The following is a 21,465-nucleotide window of genomic DNA, read 5'->3' on the forward strand; positions in this document are numbered from 1 at the left end:
AAGTGACTGTGTCAAACACTCTTTTAAATTTCATCATCTTTCGTTGTCTTATCGTTATTTCTTTTATCCCCTTTCTATCCCCTCTTCTTATTTCTCTCCCCTAGTCATGATTCACCGAGCAATGCTATCCTTAGCAAGGTGCGGTCGTGACAAATAATGCAAACACAACATTTAGGGCGTGTTCGGTTATAAATTAATGGCTTGAAATAGCCTGAAATCGGGCCATTAATGGTTGTTTGTCCTCAGAATATGGTGGTGGCCCGCACTGTTCCTCAATAAATGCCCAGAATTGCATATGTTTGGTTGTCAAGATTTCAGTCTGGGAGAGTAATCTGATTCCTTAAATTTTAAATTCTTGCGCTTGTTTTGAGTTTTACCCAAACTGGGAAAATAATTAGAATCCTGAAAACAAGGAAAATAGTACTTTTCAGGATTCTAAATCCTAGCTTCTTAAGTATTCTTTTTCTCAGTGTTTGGATTCTTACATATGGGTCTTTATATTGCTTATAGTATCATAAACCAAAACTAAGACCAAATCTACATCTTTAGGGCTCATTTGATAAGTGATGTGGGATATACCTAGGTTAGTTAGTGACCAAGATTTAGGACCAAGTTAGGGAGAGATATGATTTTAATATCTCAGTGTTTGATACTCTAGTTATTTTTTTTCTAATTAGTCCATTTTGTTTGGTAGGAAAGTTATGAAATCATAAATAAATACGCAATGACAAATTTGACCTAATTAAATTGATTTAATTCCTTAATTGTCCTTGTGCATTGACCTAATCAAATATTTTTGTTTCCCATATACTCCCTACTGAAAAAAAATTGATATCACATTGGCGCTCTTTTTTCCCTCCTTATTTCTCACAGTTGCTCCTTTAGCCCTAAATTATCAAATAAATTTCCCTCCTTATTTCTCAAGCGGCTCCCTCAAACCCTAATTTATCAAATCTGTTTCTTTTTTAAATATACTCTACTCTCTCTTTTCTTTCCTCACTTGTCACAGCGGCTTCCTCCAAATCTAAATTGGTTTTTCTTGTGCATTGTTCTTCGAAAGGTAAACAAAGTTCTGTTATGTGTATTACGTTCTGTAAATCATACTCTTGTTATTGAACTATGTTTCGTAAATAATTTTTACATAAAGGTTATATACAAACTTCATGCATGAATTGAACTGAAATTTATTCTATACATATTCCTTGGGCTCTATCAAATCTTACTAAAATCTTCACTAGTTGGTTTTTTCACTATGTGTGTGATTGTCGTGGCCAAACATGACATCGTTGGTTTTAGGAAACATGGCTGATTTCCGGGTTAGCAAAGCTATTATGAACTCCTCTTTTGGTGGTCGTGGTTTGTGTTATGATAATTTATTTTGGTTTTCGTTATTACCGTAAATCATATGCATTGATTTTGGTGTGTGTTTATATCCTATTATGATTAGGAACTAGCGAGGGTCATCGACCCCAACAATCCAAAAGCAAAATGACTCGACGTATTTGGACTGATTGGAAGGAAGAGGTTCTTCTGACGAGCTTGAAGGAGCTTGTTGTTCAAGGTTGGAAATTCGACAACGGATTTCGCGCCGGGTACCTTGCTAGACTGGAAGAGGCGCTACACCGGGAGTTTCCGACAACCGATTTGAATGTTAATCCCAATATCATATCGAAGGTGTGTGCTTGGAAAAAGAGTTATTACTCTCTCTCCAACAGATCCTTAAGCTAAGCGGTGTCGGTTGTAATCTGAAACCACAAAATCCAAAAAATCTCAATACCATATCGAAGGTGTCAGGCTTCACCAAAAAAAGGGTGTTCATCTTTAAAATCGCATTTAGAACACGATGTACATAGTGAGATATTGTCTGTCTTGATCTCCAAAAATCAAATTTAACAACCCTATTCTTTTTATGGGGTGAGCTAAGATACCTAAGAATATAGCTACTTGTTCCTCCACAATAACATATTTGTCATCCTTAAGACCTCCTATGTGTCTAAGTAACTGACATAACCTCCCACACGTGTTACGGTCCATTCAGAGTTTGTTCACACAATCGACATCAGTGACTCCTACTAACCTATCCATTTGCTTAACTTGACTTGGCATTCGACTTATTATGGTGAATGGTTGTCTAGCCGCTGCTCGTCGACTACACGCTCTGCTACGAGTCCTTGCAGCTATTAGGTAAAGAATACACATTGTTTCAAACCTGTAGTTGTGCAAGATGTCCTCGAGTATTAAGGCGATTGATGCATCAGATATGATATTACGAGTCTCCATAACACTGTCACCTGATAAAAAAAACATGATAATCTGACTATATATTAGACAACAATTCACTTGCAAATGATTTAAACACGCAAGCATATAAGATAAAACCTTTAACAAAATTTACAAACAATCCAACAATTTGTCAAATAAAAACTTGTGTTCTATGCTCGATGTATGAACACTAAATTAAACAAAATAAATGACCCAAAGAAAAGGCAAAGAAAGACCTACTACGTCAAATGAACAACTACGAAAACTAGCGGCAAAATTTTCACTAAAACTACACACATCATCAATAAGATTCTTAAGGACCTTTTTAATGGATTTAATTTTTTAAATGGTTGGTGATAAGTCGTATTCTAAGCCTTGGTTACTGCTCAGTATGTCGTGATTTGCATGTATTATCCGCAAAATAGTTGCTTAAGTGTGCAGGATAAAGGGGTCCAAGTTAGTAGGAGACGGTTCGGACGACACAGGTAAAAAGAGCGCTAGAAGGGTGCAATATTGACCAGGATGCATGCCAGAGAAAAGGCTCGAGATGAAGAAGAAGGATTGTTGGGATGATCAACTATAAACAAGGGCAAGAGAGTCATTTCGGGAAGGAAGTCTACCCTAAAAGCAAGGGCAAGCCTCCCTATAAAAGAAGACACTTGGAGAGAGAGAAAAAAAATTTCGCAGCTCTCGGTTCTCATTCGCCACCACACTTAGTTAGAGTTCTCTCTAGAAGATCAATTCCTTCAGCATCGTCCACATTCTTCTCGTTCCTTGCCACAGCCATGACCACCTAAAGTCCAGATGTCCACCAGAGAGTCATCATCCATCGTTCCAGCCAGTTTGTTCATCGTAGCAGTAGCAGTTCATCGCTCGGAGTGGCATAAACAATCTTAATCGCTTTCCTAGTTTAGTTTTTACTAGCTTTCTTCGTTGGATCCGTTGCAAACTAAATTTCTGTTGCCTTGTGAAGTATTTCGTTAAGATCCAAACATTTTAATTATGAAGTTTGTTTTTCGCATCTCTCTGTGGTTTGAATCTGCTTCATTTTGCCTAGGAAAGTTAGATCTAGTTATCGCTTTTATTTTCTAAGTGTTTACGCATGTTTCCGTTTGAGTAGCCTAGATCTGGAGTCGTTTATTGAAATTCTAAGTTATGTTCCGTTTTACAATTTTCGTGCATGAGTTTCTTGTTCTGTGTCACCATAGCCACCTTGCATGTTAGCCAGTAGGAGTGATCTGCAGTTATTAGGCGTTAATCTTCAAGTTTAAGCTTTTTAATCTTGTGTTTGAAGTTGAGAATCTGAGTTTATCCATGGAGTTTGTGTTCATAGTTTCTGTTAATACTTGTTGAAGAAGAAAACATCACAATCCACTTTTGCTTTGGAGCACTTTTGTTTTTTAGGTACATTTTACTTTTGTCCCTTACTTTTCAGTTTGTACCCTCCAGACTTGTCAGAGTTGCCACCCAGCCACCACATACACCTTGATATTCTAATTTTTCTCATTTAGTAACTGTCTACTTTCCACATGTCTCTGAGATACTTGGTCCCCTATTTTCACGTACACGACCACATGTCAGTCACTTTCACGCCCACTAGTCAGTAGAGTACCATCTTTAATTTCCGTCTAGGTAGAATCTCAACCCAAAAGCGTGGTAGCTAACCAAAACCTTCCAGATTATCACCGCGATTATCCGAACGTGTCCATCTCTATGGGATTCGACCCTTACCTCCACTATACTAGCCAGTAGAAGTGGGTTAAGGAATTTATTTGATACCAGGTTCCGGTTGTCGTGCCAACGACTCAGCTAGGTTGGGATTTTCATCCTGATCAGTTGGACGCACCCTTAATTTAACACAACACCGAAAACCCCAGGCTATCAGTTGGCAAGCCAATTCATTTGGTAACTTTTAAAAGCTTTGTTTGTGGCTAAAATCTGAAGGCAGAATATGGAATTGTGGCCAGAAAAATTCAATCGCATGATTTATCTATTGAATTGGGGACAGAAAAATTTAATGACAATAGGCAACAAATATATTTGAAACTCATCAATAACATTGAATTGGGGGTAGAAAAATTCAATCGCAATAGACAACAAATTGATAACTCACAAAGAATTTCATCGTGAAAAAAGATCATAGAGAAATAGAGAAAGAATGGACAGTGAAAAACTACTAACCAGATGAAATCCTTGCAGATGAAATTCTAATCGAATCAATGCCCTAACGTCAACGATGGAGGATTGGTGTGAATGGAAGATTGACGGCAAAAGGGTATGAATGAGATTTTTTTATTTATTATGGATCCATAAATTGAAGTAGGAATACTATCCCACCAAATTGGTAAGATATGTATCTGCATATTTTGAGGCTATATATGCGGGCCCAAGATGGGCCATAGTGCATTACACGGGCTGTATGATAGTGTAAATAGGATACCAAACATTTAGAAATGAATGGGTATATATCTATATCTTGGTTTTACTAGCTTATCAAACGAGCCCTTAGATTTTGAAATGAATGGATGAGATTAAATCTCAAGAATTTCAATAAATAGTAGACAAAATATCAACAAAGAGGTAAGATCGTCATTATGTTATTATATCATAATTTTTCGTAGTTTTTTTTATATCATCATGTGTATTACAAATATCAACACAATGATATGACTATTTCAACACAAGTACACGAAAATATCAACACTGTTTTATTGAGATTTTGCATGCATTATATTGACATTTTTTATGCATTTATTGATAAAAAAAATCTACTTATTAACATATACAAAAGCTGAAATAAAAATTATCAAATTTCATCAACCGTACATCGTCATAACATATGCAATTACCTTCTAAGATGATTTTGAGGAGAGAGAGAGTAGTTAGTTATAATTATCATATAATATAAGAATTCACATTCATACCCTTTAAATTTAATTAATAATTATTTAGATTTAAAACATAATTCACTTGACATTATTTTAACCACAAGATCTTCTAATCTAATAACTAAGAATTGATTTTAATTTTGAATCGCTAATTAGTTAGCAATTGATCACAATCCTCTATCATATTAGCTATTTAATAGAGTTGAGTATAATCTTATACAACTACTACTATTATTATTATTATATAAATAAAGATTTTTTTAAAAAATAATTTAAAATTTTGAATCATACTCTACTTAATTTAATTATAATAAATAACTATAATTACACTATAATTATAATAATAACAATTATATTATTATTATAATATTTATAATTATTTAACTTATGTATAATTTATATTATTAAAAATAAAATATTATTAACATTTTATAAATTAATTAATCAACAAAGCCTTAATAAAGTTTTGAAATTATAAATTTTATTTAATTATAATATCAATAAATCTTTAAAATTATAAGATATGTTTGTTTATGATTATAATAATATAAAGTAAGAAATTAAGAAAATCCTAATTAAATTATTTAAATTATCATTATCATAATAAATAAAATAATATATTATCATAATATTTTTTAATTAATAATTTGTTAAATGATCTTAATATAATATTAAAATTATTATTATTATTATTATTATTTAATCAAATATGAAATTTAAAATCTTGATATTTTCAAAACATAGGAAAGTAAAGTTGTTAGGAATTATATTCCAAGGATTCAGTTTCCTTGTCAACTTTTCTTTCCCGACAACCACACATGGCCAAAGAGGTGATTTAGGATTTTTGCATTGAGATGCATCTAGAATTGGAGAGAAATTCTCCTTTATGTCCTTCTTCTCCCATCTCTCTCCACCGACAATTGACAACCTTCTCTTTCATCTGGCTTTCTCGTATGCATTTGTGGAGCTTGAGGTGATTCAACAAATTACTCCCTCCGCTTGTCATTACTTGTCACTAGTTTCCTTTTTAGTCCATCCGTCAATACTTGTCACACTTACTTTTTACTGCTTTTGGTAATGACCATACATTCCACTACCTCATTTTTACTCACATTTTATTATAAATCTAATAGTACTCTCACATCACTTCAATCTTCAGCCTCTCTTTGTCCATCGAGAGGTTCATGATCTCTTCCTCTAGGTAGTGGCGGAGAGGGACAGATCTTTCCAGTTCTGCCGAGTTAAAGATGGGTGTGCAGCCTGGGAGATTGTCCTTCGCACCTAGGGTCTCTAAAAGGGGAATCTCAACAGACGGGAAGTTGGTTATCGTCATCATCATTGTTGAGGAACGGTCGTGGCTCGTCGTGGTGGATTCCTCGGATCCATTGGCAATGCTGCAGTTTGTATCATCGTGCTTCGGTCTCTTGCTGTTGTCCGGCGAGAGGGACTCTGGTTGACCTCAAGCCTTTCCCTCTTAGACAGGAAAGGAATGCAGGGGAGATCGACCGGGTATGTGTGGAGGAGTGGAGCAACGAGAGGTTGCGCATCCTGCGACGCAATATGAGAGAGATCTCGTGATGCTAAAAAACCCGATTTCACATGATAAACGATTAAGCAACATATGATATATGTGCTTCTAACCACATCTAATTTTTGTTTCTACCTATTTTGAACGTGTAAAACTATTGAAATAATTAATGAGACTCGAAAACATATATTTCAATGAAATTAATCAACAAGTGCAAGACCAGTTCAATGTTTGTACAACCTTCACGCACTTCGTCACCATTGGCCACGCCATCTTCCACGTCTGCCCCGGGAATCACGACAGGGCCATCCTCTTCCCATTCCTCTTCGATAAATGGAGCATATCGGTCCCCATTAGATGGTCTAAGGCTCTTTTTCTGGAAGATCTTACAGATCACAAATGCATCCTAATTGACAAAACAAGACAAGATTTTTATTTCGATAAATCACTTTTAAATGCTAATTCAATGATAAAGCTAACATAACATCGCTGAGAATCGATACACACCTGTAGAACGCCCACACTTCCCAGTTATGTGACGCACATCCTATACTCATGCATCACCCAATTAGTTTTGTCACGGACACGACCACTGTAGAAAACGAGCGTTTTCTTTATCCCAATTGACTCGTTCTTGCGCTTCACTGGGCGCTCCTTCCCAGTCGACTTACAATACCCTTGCCCAATGGCACGATTCATCCGGAAACCGATCTTGTACTTCCTATCCACAGGGCTAAAGAAGTACCACTCTGATCTCTTTTCTTCAGCGCCGAATGCTCTATCATGACAAAAGAAGAAATTAGATCTTCAAATACAGAAGCTAGTAAGAAATCGACATAAAAGACCAGCGAACAAGAATGTCTTGTTCTATCAGCATTCAATGCAACCCAACACGAAAATAATTCGCAACACGCAAACCCCGCGCAATGCACCATGCATGCACAAACATTCATCACTACATCTCATTATTCAATCAACACAGACGATCGTACATATTTCCCGACCAATCCTACCTTATCTTGGCTACCAAAATCTCATCTTTAGCCATTTTTATCCAAAAAAACATCAATTTTCTTGTAGAATTCAGTCTAAAAGAAAAACTTAAACATGAACTGAGTTTGCATCTCTTCATCACAACATCAGTCACAATAATCCCATCATCAAATACAAAAGCACACACTAACACTTCATTTTCACAAAACATCATTAAATGGGACCAAAATCATGTTCAGAACTAGGCTTAAATAGAACCACATTCATGAATTCATCCAGAAAAACAATGCAAATCAAACTTACACATAATAGAAAACAGAAATCCTCAAAACTGCAAATTTTAATCAAAATAAAGCATGAATAAAAAGATTAAATCTTCTTATACCAGCTAGTTCCCATGGCTCAAATTTATAGACATCAATTTCAGTAACTACTTCAAACCTGAAAGGTATCCCACAAACTTTCCTACTCAAATAAAACCTCACCAACTCCTCATCTGTTGGATGAAACCTAAACCCGGCCACCAAAGAAGCCGGCAGAGGAGCCCCCATCGTGGTCGCTGCCACCACACCCACAAACAACACACACGAAATTGGAGACAAAAACCCCTTTTACCACGTAATCTACAAAAGCCAGGATGAAAAAAGTGCACTAAAAAGGCACACAAATCGGAAGATGAAAACCGCCATAAAATGGTTAGACTATTCAGTTTTCTGAGGTACATTGATTCAAGTACTGTCTGTCAACTCTTTTATTTGATTAGATTTATTTATTAATAGCAGTTTATATTTATGCTAATGGGAGTAATTACACTATTCATATAAAATATTTCACTAATGTTTCAAATTAGTATAAAAAGTTTTTAAGTTATCATATATAATACAAAAGGTTTGATTAGTGATTCAAATAAGTACATTCCATCCAAAATCACTAACACCTTTTTTTTTTCTTATATTTCAAACTAAATACACACCTCAATCGAAATTTCTCTCCTCTGTGGATAATACAAGGAACATTATTGTAAAGAGCATGAACACATTAGGCTTTCTAAATAAGGGAAGACAAATCAACGCACATGAAGTAATATATATATCCCAAGTATTTAAAATACACGAAAATTTAGATTTTTAAATTTTAGTTGTAGAGATTTCTGTTTTTTTGTTGGTTTTCTCCACGAAGGAGACTCTCCTCGGAAATATAGGTTTCCGGTAACCAACTTTCTTTCCGGGAGGTGACTCTCCTTGAAAATATTAGATTGTGGGGTCCACATTATTAGTTTGTTTGTTTGTTCATAATATTTTTGATTTAGATATTGTAGGGGACGACCTAAAATGAAAAAACTAGTCATTTTTTTTTGGTACGGAACACTGAAATGGTGTGACATAACACTGTAATTCTAGGGAGTTGAAAAAGTAGATTCATAATTTCCAATAGGCAACATTTCAAAAATTCACACGACACACTCGCCTTCCCTCCCTTTTCCCCTCTTCCCTCTCAAACACCAACTAAATAAAGGTTCCAAAAATCTCCTAGATTTTCGTAATAGATTGAAATCACGGCGAGAAATTGGGGCATGGGAGTTTCGCGATGATGAGTCTCGCGGCGCCGACAAGCCGCAATTCTACGCTACCTCCATAGATGGCGGAGAAGTCCTGTAGCTTTTCCCTCTTTTCCTCTCTCATTACAAAAAAAATTCATTCTCGATGAACCCAGGGATTGCCCGAGATAATTCGCTGCTTCGGCGAGAGCATCACTAACGAGAACGGCGAGAAACTGCAAAATTTGCTATTGAAATACGCTTGTTGTCTAGCAGACAAATTAAACAATTCTGCCAATCTCCGTCCTACAAACCGCACAAATGATGTTTTTGTTAGAGTATGTATACTAGAAATCACATTTCGAGTGATTGAATACTGTAAAACTCTTATTTTATTTTCCAATGAATAAAACAGATTATTTTTGTCATAATGTTGTTATGTTTTACATTTAATGGATGTTAATTGTATGTTTAAATGTATAAGTTAACTTAACAATATCTAAGTCTTTGTTTTAGTAGACCGGTTGTGGGCGGCGTTCACTTTAAGGTAACACGGTCAGTCCTAAACAAAGAAAAAGAATAATTTCACGACCTAGATGGAATTAGACTATCCATCGTGAAAGGTTGCAATGTCAGTCTGCATATTTCTAAGTCTTACTGAAATAAGATGACATTAGTGTGGTAAAGCACTGAACGGATCTAACAGCAAGACTTGTCTTTGTGCTATCTACTGAAAGGCGAGGTCTTGATAAATATTTGTTTCTTAATCAATGTAGGTTAGCATTGAACATACGGTATTGATTATGCATTACTTTGATTTATCAAATGGTACGGGTTTTTCGTAACCCAATAATCCTGATATATTGAGTAGTGGTGATTAATATCTAGCGGTGCTAGGATTGCTATTATATTGAATCGTGCGCGAGGTGAGTCTCGTTTGATAATGTCCTCAAGAGGAGCGCGAAACAAGGTTTTATTATTCGTAACCTAGCTAGTTGGAGTTTGATCACTCTATGAATAATAAATAAGCGTTTCATGCTAAGTCTACTCTTGGAATTAATAAGAAATTAATTAATTAAGTCCATAGCATACATTAATTAATTAATGGACATTTTATCTTAAGCGCGGGAAATGAAAGTTAAAACGGAAACCCGGATTACTTATAATTTTGGATTTGGATGGGGAGAGTTCAATATTACTTCTGTAGTGGCTTCTCGTAATATTCCAATTAAAGCTTATATTAAATTGTGGGTTCAATTTAATTAGTAAAAAATAAATTGGATGAGCTCATATCCAAAACCTTCCATAGATCCCTGTCTTGGCCCAAAAGGAACTTAATATAAATAGGAGAATAAAGGAGACAGAAATAACACAATTTTATTTCTCAAAATTTTCATCCCCTCCCCCCCTTAAGGAGTTGGACGATTTTTCCTCTCCTCTGTGGAGTAGAATTTCTGTGTTCTTTATTTAAGTCCTAGTATTCCGGTGAGATCAGCCCACACTGATATTGGAGTACAGTTCGGGAATCAGAGAGAAGATCTCGTGGTCTAGTATTCAAAGCATCACGTGGAGAAGTCGCTAGCCATCGTCAATTCTTTGGAGAATTAATAAGGTATTATTTCTACTCCGTAGAAAAGCATGTTTTAGGTTTCAATATACTTAATGCATGATTAATTCAAGTTATGTGCATGATACATGTGAGAATTGCGCAAATAGATTTTGTCTAAATAATCTGCTAAATACATCTGATTATTATGTGATTTATTTGTTCGATTAATTATTAAATTATGAAACTCGAACGCGCTTCCGCTGCCGGTTCCTTCAGTTTTACGGGCTATGAAAGCAAGCATTTAAGTTTAACAATGTTAACAATAGTTTCGAACAGATTAATAATCATTCTCATCAAACACGTTGACCGTGGATCCACATTGCGTTGGCTAAATTATCACGAAATTGTGTCCATTCGGACGAGGGTTCAACATGGTCAACAAACTTAGCTCCTTCTGCGTCGGGAATGTTTGAGTTGTAGTCAACATTCCCATCAAATTGGGCTTTGATATGGTCGGTAGGCATCTCTCCTCGTATGAAATTATGCAATAGAAAACATGTCATTATTAACCATATCTGCGTTTTGATAGTGTAATACGATGCACAACGTAGAATGCCCCACCGCATCTTCAAAACAGCAAACGCACGCTCGATGAAATTTCTAGCTTTAGTGTGCCGCATGTTAAACATCTCTTTTGGGTTCTGCGGTGCCGCATTACCGGGACCCCACTCCTTTAGGTGGTAACGTACACCCTTGTAAGGCGTCAAAAACCCATTGCTATTTGCGTGTCCGTTGTCACATAGGTAATAACATCCTGCGAGGATTACATGCGTCAGTGAACAGATATACGAAATGGCTTGACTGTTTAAACATTCTCATTAGTGTCATAATTACCAACCTTGCGGAACCTTTAATCCTCCTTTTTGAGTTATGTCATCGCTTAATACCCGTGAATCCCCAGCTGAACCCTCCCATCCAGGGAGTACATACACAAATTGCATGTTCCGATCGCAAACCGCCAAAGTATTCGTAGCAATTTGAGATTCACATGGTTTGTCTGTACTGCTCACCAATATGTTGATGTGTGTACCGTCAAGCGCCCCAAGACAATCATGACACAACAAGGTAAACAACACACTGTGTTTTGGTCCATTCGTAGATTAGCTACGCAATCATAATCAGTCACATTTACCAATCGATCTAGATGCTTCACTTGCATAGGGATTTTGTTTATCACACTATACCGTCGTGCGTTCTCAAGAATAACACGTCTTTTCCGGTGGCTCTTACACGTCAAATACCCATGTTTTAGATAATCACATTTTGAATATTTTGAACATTGTAAATTTTATGATTTTTTTATTACTTTTAGTTATTAATTTAATTTTTATTTAATTATTATTATTTTTGCTTTATATATCTTTTTCAAAACTCATGTAAATTATTCTTCCAAACTTTCTTAGCCCCTTTAAAAAAATTTAGGGAACTGTTCATTTTATTTATGAAATTATTATTGGGAGATACATTATGGCTAAATGTCCATAAATTGTATCATGAATGCCAAACAGAAAATCTAGATGAAATTAACAAAAGAAAGAGGAGTGGAATGAGCGACTAGGATGGAAATGACTTAACGGAAACGGCAACGAATGGGTGGCTGCAGCTAAACCCCCCAAAAGGAGGGAAGAGCACCGGGATGTTGAGAATGAAGCTCATGATCTAAAGGGGGACGGAGGAAACGGTTTCAAGATTTGATAGTGTTTAATGGTTAGAAAAATGAAAATGGAGTGTTTAAAACACGTTTTTCCCCGACAATGAAAATTTTGCTAATGAAAAAAGAGGAAAAGAACTAAAGAGGACAAAGCCCCGAATCCGGCGAGTATCTATCCCTTTCCCCCCCAATTTGGAATTCAATAGCCCCGCCTATAGGTAGAGACGGGAAAAAAGAAAAAGAAAAGGCGGGTAACCAACCCGATTCTATTAATGCACAATCCCTGATCTCCATGCATTAGGAGCAAAGATAATGAGCAAATAAAAAGGGGCTGAGGGCTAAACGTAAAGGGGGGATAACCCCTCTATAAATTAAAAGAAATGTTGTTTTTTGGGGAGAAAGTTTTTGAAGATCAATCAGAAATGCAACCTAATGGAGATTGTGTTTAAAATGAATGTTTTTAGTTTAGATGGTTTAGTGGAGAATAAGTTATGTAATATTGTTTTGGGGATCTTAGTTGTAGTAATATTTGTATGGTGTGCTTTTAATTATGTAATGTTAGTTTTTGTGACTTTTTTTGCTTTTTGTAATATAAATTAGGTCACTGCATTCTTTTCCAAAATAAATGGGATGTCAAAACTCATTTTTTTTCCCCTGCTTTTTGGAATAGTTTGATATCCCTGCATTTCCCAAAAAAATAATTATTAAAATTCGAACATTACTTATTAATCAAAAATATGGGATGTCTTAAAAAATGTCAATGATTTTTTTCAAAAGTGATTGAGATGTCCGATTTAATTTCTTTTTCCACCTTTTTGCAAAGTGATTGAAGGAAATAATTTTTAACATGCATTTTGGGAAAAAATGATTGATATGTTTTTCTTAAAGGGGTCATACAGTTGGGGAAAATATAATTTGTCCCAAGATTTTGATGGAAAAAATTATGATGGCTTGTATCATCATGCATTAATATGATAGTAGAAGATGAACGTGATACATATCAAAATTATTATGATGCCACTGAGTTTATTCAAGATACTCATACAAGAGTACATGAAGAAAATGTTGAAGCCTTTTGCTATTCCACTCAACGGATCGGGAGCTTGTCATCATATATGACTAATCGAGCTCAACTCCGCAATAGAGAAGCTCATATTGCTCTTCGAGAAGATTTGATTGAACACATTTTGATTAAATTTGGCACAAACAATTAAATATGTACTAATGTTTATCTTGTTTAAGCTAGCCTTTTTTTCACTCTTCATTAGTATTTTGGTTTGTTGGTTTCTACTATCGCCTTGTATTTTTTAATGTGTGTAATTTATTATTATATTGTGCTTTAATTATTTGAATATCTAAAATTTATAGTTTTAAATTTGAATCATATACTTTTTTATTATAATTTTTAGACATTATTTAATATATCTAAATTAATTATAAATCAAAATATTAATATAAAATATATGAAAAAGAAAATATTTAATTAGGTTGGGTTGGGGTCACTGATGGAAGTAAAAAAGTTGATGGGGTTGAATTGAGGGAGGGTTGTGTATGTGGAGGATAAAGAAATGAATATTTTATTAAAAAGTTGATTGGGGTTGGGTTGGGCGAGTGTCACGGATGGAGATAGTCTAAATATAGCGTGGTCCGTTTAAATACAAAGAGAAGAAACGAAACCGACCAAGTCTACTAGGTGAGATAGAGTTCGTTGCGCCGGGAAAACGGAAGTTCAACGACCCTCTCCCCTTCAATAGCTTGGTGGACTGAAAAGTAGAGTGAGAAAGTACAGCCAAATGAAAAAATCGAAACGACACTGATGACGATGATGGGGAAATCGAAATTTTTGGGGGGTACTTTGGTCAAGTCGCGTCCATTTCTTCATCACAGTAGTGGAGCAGATTTCTAATATCACGCTACCACCATGAATTATTTTGTCCAAAAATCTGGAACAACAGCGCAGGGCAGGGGGGATTTCGAGGGCAACCATTTTCATCTCTTGAGCACTGAACCTCATTAATTGCCCTGATTTGACTCTATTTATGACCATTTAATGATCACTGAACGGATCCTAATAATAATATGAGTATCACTATTCATTAACACTATTTTAATTACCTTTCTTATTTTTTTTTCTTATTTTCTTATTTTTATCTTAATTTCTATGTCATATCATACGTTTATATTTATGTTATATATGGGATAGAGAGAGTATATTTAGTCTAATTTAGGAAGTAAAAGTCCAAATTTAACTAAGGAAAATATATATACCTATATCTCGAGTCGGTGGGTTTTATCTACTATGAGCAGGCATAAAATGGTGGCACTAAGCTCGCGCCACCTCACCCCTCTCGCCCTTCATTTGTCATTCCCTTCCAGACTATTTCTCGCCTCCTCACACTCCCTTCCGCGCAGAAAAATTCGCTCATCGTCTTCGATCATGTCTTCCGCTGCTAAAAAGGTACACTACTAAATTATCCACACTGATTGTGGAAAAAACTACTTTCAGATAAGATTGAGCTAAGTTTTTGCAATATTTAGGTTTTGGTTCCGGTCGCCAACGGCACGGAGCCACTGGAGGCGACAGTTACGATTGATGTGCTACGCAGAGCCGGCGCCGATGTTACGGTAGCGTCCGTCGAGAAGCAGCTCCGCGTTGACGCCGCTCACGGCATTAAAATCCTCGCTGATTCGCTTATTTCCGACTGCGAACGTTCCGATTTTGATCTTATCTCTCTTCCGGTAGGATGTTTTATCTTTTTTTGTGAATGTTTCAGGTTTCGGTGACAACAAATGGCATCTAAGTTTGCTAGGATTACTAGTTTTCTGCTGGATTTTTTTTCACTGATGATGCTTTTTTATACATCCATGTTGCAATGTTTTGATTTTTGTTATATGGAATTTGGATTTTAGTATGCCACATCGATACTATAGTTTAAGTTACGACATGTTTCAGTGAATCATTTGGTTTTGTGGCTAGATTTTAATGGAACGACAAATTATGATCCTAGTATCATACTATATGTGGTTGTTCGGTTTGTTAGACAAAATAATCATGAGATGTAGTCTAGGATTAAGTTGTGAGATTATTTTAGTTGGAGGGGGTGGCTTGACTAATTATCACATGATTATCCATGTAGGATTGAGTTGTGAGATTCAATCTCATGAACCAAACATAATACGTATATAATCCCCTAGGATTTGAGTTGTGAGATTCAATCTCATGAACTGAACACAATACATATTTATTCGGAGATATAATCTTGCAAACCGAACAACCCCTATATATATTAATCTATGCTGTGTTTGTCAAGGGAGGAATGCCTGGTTCAACCACACTTAGGGATTGCAAAACGTTGGAGAGCATTGTGAGAAAGCAAGCTGCTGAAGGCCAGCCGTATGCTGCAATCTGTGCAGCTCCTGCTGTAGCACTCGGGTCATGGGGACTGCTGAAGGGGTTGAAGGTGAGAACGAAAATCAGCTTAATGTGTTTATTGCCATATGGCGTTTGCTTTTATGGATTTAACAGCACAAATTGTCTTGGCAGTGACGTTGTAACTTATAAATGACATGGCACATATCGATCCTTTTACAGGCAACTTGCTACCCATCTTTCATGGAGCAGTTATCATCCACTGCATCTGTTGTTGAATCTAGGGTGCAGAAGGATGGCAAAGTAGTGACAAGCCGTGGACCTGGTACAACAATGGAGTATGCTGTTTCGCTGATTGAGATATTGTATGGAAAAGAAAAGGCCGATGAAGTTTCTGGTCCCTTGGTATTTCTCTTATTTCACATGAAAGATATGCTACATGATTTATCCATACGTTTCATTTGATAATTAAATAAGTATGTAACATCTGAATGCTATTTGTGGAGAATATCTTAAGTTTCTATGCTGAGTAGTAGATTACTGTGTTGAACTATTGAGCAATGAGGTGTTGACAAATGAGAATATTGTCTGGATTAGAGAATCATAGATTGAATGTTTAGATTTGTCGTACAGGTCCTGGGTGTTTACTCATGCTGGTCCTTGTGTGATTATCCATTGTTTTCTTTCCTTCAGTCCCACCAACTTTGCATCTTGACCAATCCAGCAATGCATTTTGGTCAAACTCAGAGGAAAAACCAAGAAAGTTTCCTGGCTTGCCACCACTGATTCTTGCTAATCTGAGCGTTCTTTTTGGCTTTGAGAGCAGTCTTTGGCTATGTGCCAAATCCATTTGTGCCAAGGGTTATTTTGCCTAGAGAATACAAGGAGAAGGTGGGCCCCTCCTGAAATAAACCTTGCTCTCCTTCCAACTCAATATTGCCTCCGATCCAGCATATATAGCTCCGACCCCAGCTCAGCTTGCTACCATGCAACTAGAGTTTTACCAACTTATGTCTGCTCTACATATTCGTAGCTGATATAAAGTAACAGTTTTTCTTAATTTATAGTATGCTGATATGGATCTGCGCACACACACACTATTGCAGTTCTATTCCCTATGTTTTCTTGTTTTTTTATCCTTGTCCTTGTCTCTGTTTCCAGGTCTTGCGATCAAATCACGGGGATGCATATACTTTTGCGGAGCTAAACCCTATCCAATGGACGTGTGGTGATATTCCCAAGGTTGACTTTGAATGTCTTTCTTCTTGTTTAATCTTCCATCGGTTATTATGCCTATTTTGTTGCACTTGTGAGGATGCTTATTAAAGATATTATTGGCACTCACAGAACATGTTTAATTTGCTTTGGTTTATATATGTGTAGTTTAGCTTCTTGTGGACTGATGTGTCTTGTGAAGATTCCAAATAGTAATCAGCGACATTGCGATGTGGCTCTTGTCAATCTTGAATGAGTTGACATATTAGACTGTCTGCTTCCTCCAATTTATTGCTATAAAAAGTAATGAACCAACACGATCAGCCACTGTTAATCTAATTTCCAACTTTGCTTGTTGCCAGATTCTTGTGCCTATTGCTAATGGGAGCGAGGAGATGGAAGCTGTTATCATCATTGATGTACTCCGACGAGCAAAAGCTGAAGTGGTAGTGGCGTCTGTTGGGGAGAAACTCGAAATTGTGGCTTCTAGGAATGTTAAACTAGTAGCTGATGTTCTCCTAGATGATGTCATCAACAATTCGTTTGACCTCATTGTCTTACCGGTAAGAGATGGTCCTCTGCTGTGGTATCTTCTAATATATAATGGCATGTTTTATCTGGTGCTTAACATTCTGTGCATAAAGGGTGGACTTGGTGGAGCTCAAGCGTTCACAGAGTCAGAGAAGCTGGTAAATCTGCTGAAGAAACAAAGAGAGTCAAATAAACTATACGGAGCAATATGTGCATCTCCAGCTTTGGTCCTCGAGCCCCATGGTTTGCTCAAGGTATGCTTTATGCATTATTTCCAATTTGAAAATATTGGATTCAAAACTTTAAAATGGCTTACATTTTGGAGACAACATAAATTTTATGCAAATTGCATATTATTGCTTTTGTGGTACTGTGTATATAATCGAACAAGAATGGAAGGAAATTGATTTGATAAAAGGGAATACAAACACAATAAAATACTCAGGATTTGCCAGAATCCTTGAGTCCACAAACTTACAAGTTACAACATTCACAATGAACTAAGCTAATTCTACTGATTACCGATCTAGTATTTATTTGATACCTTCCTATTGAAGTTGAGCTGTTTCGATACTACTCCCATGTGATGTGGCTGCTGACTCATCGGTACCCAACTAATTCTTCTGTTAAGTGGAAGCGCGTCTTTCCTTTTCTCTGATTACATTCTCTTCCTCTTTCCTCAATGCATGTGTAATACTTCCAGTTCCCAGCTGGCTCTAGCTTTTTATCGTAACAATACCCTCACCTTAAGCTTCATTGTACACAACACAAGGAAGATCACGTACACCTATTTTCTTCATAGAGATTGAATCCATTTCTGTCAAGCCATTTAATATTCCTTGTTCTTCCCTCCAGAGGCCTTAGAGTAGAATTCCTCATGGCCAACTTGACCTCAATCTCCAATGGAAGCCTTCTCAGCCAACCAGACTTCTGCCCAAATTGTACATAGGGACTCACAATGATCCTATTTGAATTCTCATTACTATACTACTGACTCCTCTGTTGCCTCAATGCATGTGTGATACTTCCAGTTCCCAGCTAGTTCTAGCTCATTATCGTAACAATACCCTCACCTTAAGCTTCATTGTCCACAAGGAAGAAAGGAAGATCGCGTACACCAATCTTCTTCATAGAGATCGGATCCACTTCTGGCAAGCTATTTGATATTCCTTGTTCTTCCCTCCAAAGGCCTTAGAGTAGAATCCCTCATGGCCATCTTAACCTCAATCTCCAATGGTCTCAGCCAACCCGACTTCTGCCCAGATTGCACATAGGGACTCACAATGATCCTATTCGAATTCTCATTACTATACTACTGACTTCTCTGTTGCCTCACCTCTGCACTCTCCAACTCAAGATCAAATTGCTTCCCAAGATTCCCACCAATCACTTCACCTTATTGTGCATGCATATGAATAGCCCCAACCACACCACCTCCTTTAAGACCTTACAAATATCAACTAGAAATAACCATTAGCTTCATCTTCACCATGGGCTTAGTAAACTAAACCGACAACCACTTCAATGCAAGGTAGTTACCGAGCTTGTTATCAATGCCTATTGCATAAGAGGAAGGGTTTGTAATGTCTCTTGAACTCAATTATTTTTTTACCAAGAAGGTTAGATGATTCCATAGAACTAAATCCTCCATCCTTTGAATTCTTAAATCTCAATCAATTTCTCATACCTCCCATAACACTACTCTACCCATCATTCTCATACAATGTAGTAATTCGCCTGTCATTGTAAATTCCTCGAGCTTAGGGATAGTATAAGCATCGGCTAAGGTTTTGGGTTTTACATTCAGACCAGATCTGTAGTTCTTCTTCTAACCCCGATAAAAACATACTCAATGTACCGTCGACTTCTATACCAGTCCTAGAGTGTACCTTGTCATTATAATTTCGAAAAGTTGATACCTGTTTGAGATTCTGCAAATTGGCAAATGGATCCTCTTTAGCCACATGTGATTCATGGCTGCCGGAGTCTTTGTCTGCTGTCGTTGTTCTTCTTCCCCGGTGTGCGAAGCTAATATCTTGGATCAGTTGTGCTAATTCCCCAAACCGAGCTTCTGATTATTTTTGCAATGCCTCATACCTCAGATCCAGATCATGGGACAACACAGCCTTCTGACTCTCCAGAACGTGGAACATCGGGTCCGTTGTTCTCTCCAAATCGTGTGAGTGCGTCTCCATTGCCATTGCCATTGCCATTGCCATTGCCGAGGATTGGTGACTTCCGATACCACTGATACTGTTTATGGAAAGAAATTGAATTGATAAAGGGGATTTCAAACATGAGATGCAATAACTACTCCCAGGTGATGTGGCTGCTGACTCATCAGTTCCTGACTAGTTCTGTTGTTAAGTGGAAACACGGCTTTCCTTTTCTCTGATTACATTACATATTCTTCCCCTTTCCTCCTGGCATGAATAATACTTCCAGTTTCCAGCTAGCTAGCTCCTAGCTCTAGCGTATTATGGTAACATTGGGTAATTAAAATTTTTGCATTACTTCTTCATGATAATAAACACTGTTGAACAGTTTGTAGTTGGTAAATTGATTTGGGTCCTGATATTTATCTTGCAGGGTAAGAAGGCCACTGCTTTTCCAGCCTTGTGCAACAAATTGTCAGACCCAAGTGAAGTAGAAAACCGAGTGGTGGTGGATGGTAATCTCGTCACGAGTCGAGGACCGGGAACCACCATGGAGTTTGCATTGGTGATAGTTGAGAAGTTTTTTGGACGGGAGAAAGCTCTGGAGCTTGGAAAGGCCATGATTTTCGTGCATTAATAGAGATATGAGGTAAAAAATGAAGTTTAACTAGCCTCGTTGTTTACTGGAGTGCTTTGCATAAATGATGTTGTAAACACTGCTGCTGGTCGGTTGTCTTGATTATTAATAAATCTTTAATGAGGTTTGGAAGCATGTACTTTCCACAGAAAAATGTGATCACATGGCGAAATTTGTTGGTGGGAGTAACTCAGTAAAGGGGAAAAAATTACTCCACAACATAGGCAGATCTTTAGTACTTATTCAAGTAGAAAACGAATTGGCTAGGATAAAAGTAGGTGTAAATTTTGAGATGTGAAAAAGTTTGTCAAAATCATGTGTATTGTGATGCTCTATCGAATCTCAGGTTCAATTTACTACCTATGTGCATAAAAAGATGTCACACTTTTTATTCACGAAAAATAAGTAGTATATAAATAAAGTGGAGATAAAGTAAAGTAAAAGAGAGAAATGTCGAGTGCAAAATAGAAGCGTGGGACATTTTGCATTCTACTACTTCCTTAGTCCGCCATTACTTATTTACTTGTCATTATTTTTATTTTCGGTTCGTTCGTCAACAGTTGTCATACTTACTTTTTACTACTTTTGTAGTGGATTATACATTCTATTATCTTGTTTTTTCATATTTTATTATAAAATTAATATATAAAATTAAAATTCACTTTCTATTTATTATAAAATTAATATATAAAAATAAAATTCACTTTCTATTACTCCTTCTGTCCTACAAGAATATGTATGTGCACGAGTTTTAATGCACAATTGGTGAAGTAAGAGAGAGGTAGAATGAAGAAGTAATTAAAGTATTGTTAGTGGATAATGATTGTCACTTCATTAGAAAGAAAAAGATTTTCAAAATTGGAAAGTGTATATTTTTGCAGAATGGATTAAAAAGGAAAAAGTGCATATTTTTTTAGGACGGCAGAGAAATACTCAATTCTGAAAGAGAATTAAGTCGAGAGATACTTGTGTTGACTTCTTAGCTGAGCGTGACAGAATACTCCCTCTGTCCCACAAAAGATGTCACACTTGTGGAATGGCACGAGATTTTAGGAGGTTTTGTTTTGTGTGTTAAATGGAGAGAGAAA

At 36.5% G+C, this 21,465-nt stretch overlaps 2 protein-coding genes and 1 pseudogene across 2 annotated transcripts; 1 reads left to right on the plus strand and 2 right to left on the minus strand.

Moving 5' to 3' along the window:
- Positions 1-6,288: 6,288 nt before the first annotated feature.
- Positions 6,289-8,222, minus strand: LOC125195007 (annotated as a pseudogene).
- Positions 8,223-11,110: 2,888 nt separating this feature from the next.
- On the minus strand, positions 11,111-11,758 carry LOC125195008. The gene is made up of 2 exons (XM_048093216.1): positions 11,656-11,758; positions 11,111-11,571 (listed from the first exon to the last, which is right to left on the minus strand). Exons 1-2 carry the CDS (start codon positions 11,756-11,758, stop codon positions 11,111-11,113), a joined length of 564 nt encoding a protein of 187 aa, XP_047949173.1.
- A 2,999-nt stretch (positions 11,759-14,757) lies between these two features.
- On the plus strand, positions 14,758-20,512 carry LOC125195805 (protein DJ-1 homolog A-like). The gene is made up of 8 exons (XM_048094040.1): positions 14,758-14,926; positions 15,007-15,207; positions 15,780-15,929; positions 16,061-16,243; positions 17,000-17,080; positions 17,416-17,616; positions 17,698-17,838; positions 20,174-20,512. The coding sequence occupies exons 1-8, from the start codon at positions 14,768-14,770 to the stop codon at positions 20,375-20,377; spliced, it is 1,320 nt and encodes a 439-aa protein (XP_047949997.1). The 5' UTR covers positions 14,758-14,767; the 3' UTR covers positions 20,378-20,512.
- The last annotated feature ends 953 nt before the right edge of the window (positions 20,513-21,465 follow it).

This window comes from Salvia hispanica, chromosome 6 (genome assembly GCF_023119035.1).
Source record: "Salvia hispanica cultivar TCC Black 2014 chromosome 6, UniMelb_Shisp_WGS_1.0, whole genome shotgun sequence".
NCBI classification, from domain to species: domain Eukaryota; kingdom Viridiplantae; phylum Streptophyta; class Magnoliopsida; order Lamiales; family Lamiaceae; genus Salvia; species Salvia hispanica.

Bases quoted from the DNA above. Each gene is read 5' to 3' on its own strand.
- LOC125195008 (XM_048093216.1), bottom strand. From the start codon at position 11,758: ATGCAATTTGTGTATGTACTCCCTGGATGGGAGGGTTCAGCTGGGGAT. The intron at 11,572-11,655 runs GTTGGTAATTAT...TAATCCTCGCAG, and splicing joins AGGATTAAAGGTTCCGCAAG to GATGTTATTACCTATGTGAC.
- LOC125195805 (XM_048094040.1), top strand. From the start codon at position 14,768: ATGAGCAGGCATAAAATGGTGGCACTAAGCTCGCGCCACCTCACCCCT. The intron at 16,244-16,999 runs GTATTTCTCTTA...CTCTGTTTCCAG, and splicing joins ATGAAGTTTCTGGTCCCTTG to GTCTTGCGATCAAATCACGG. The intron at 17,081-17,415 runs GTTGACTTTGAA...GCTTGTTGCCAG, and splicing joins CGTGTGGTGATATTCCCAAG to ATTCTTGTGCCTATTGCTAA.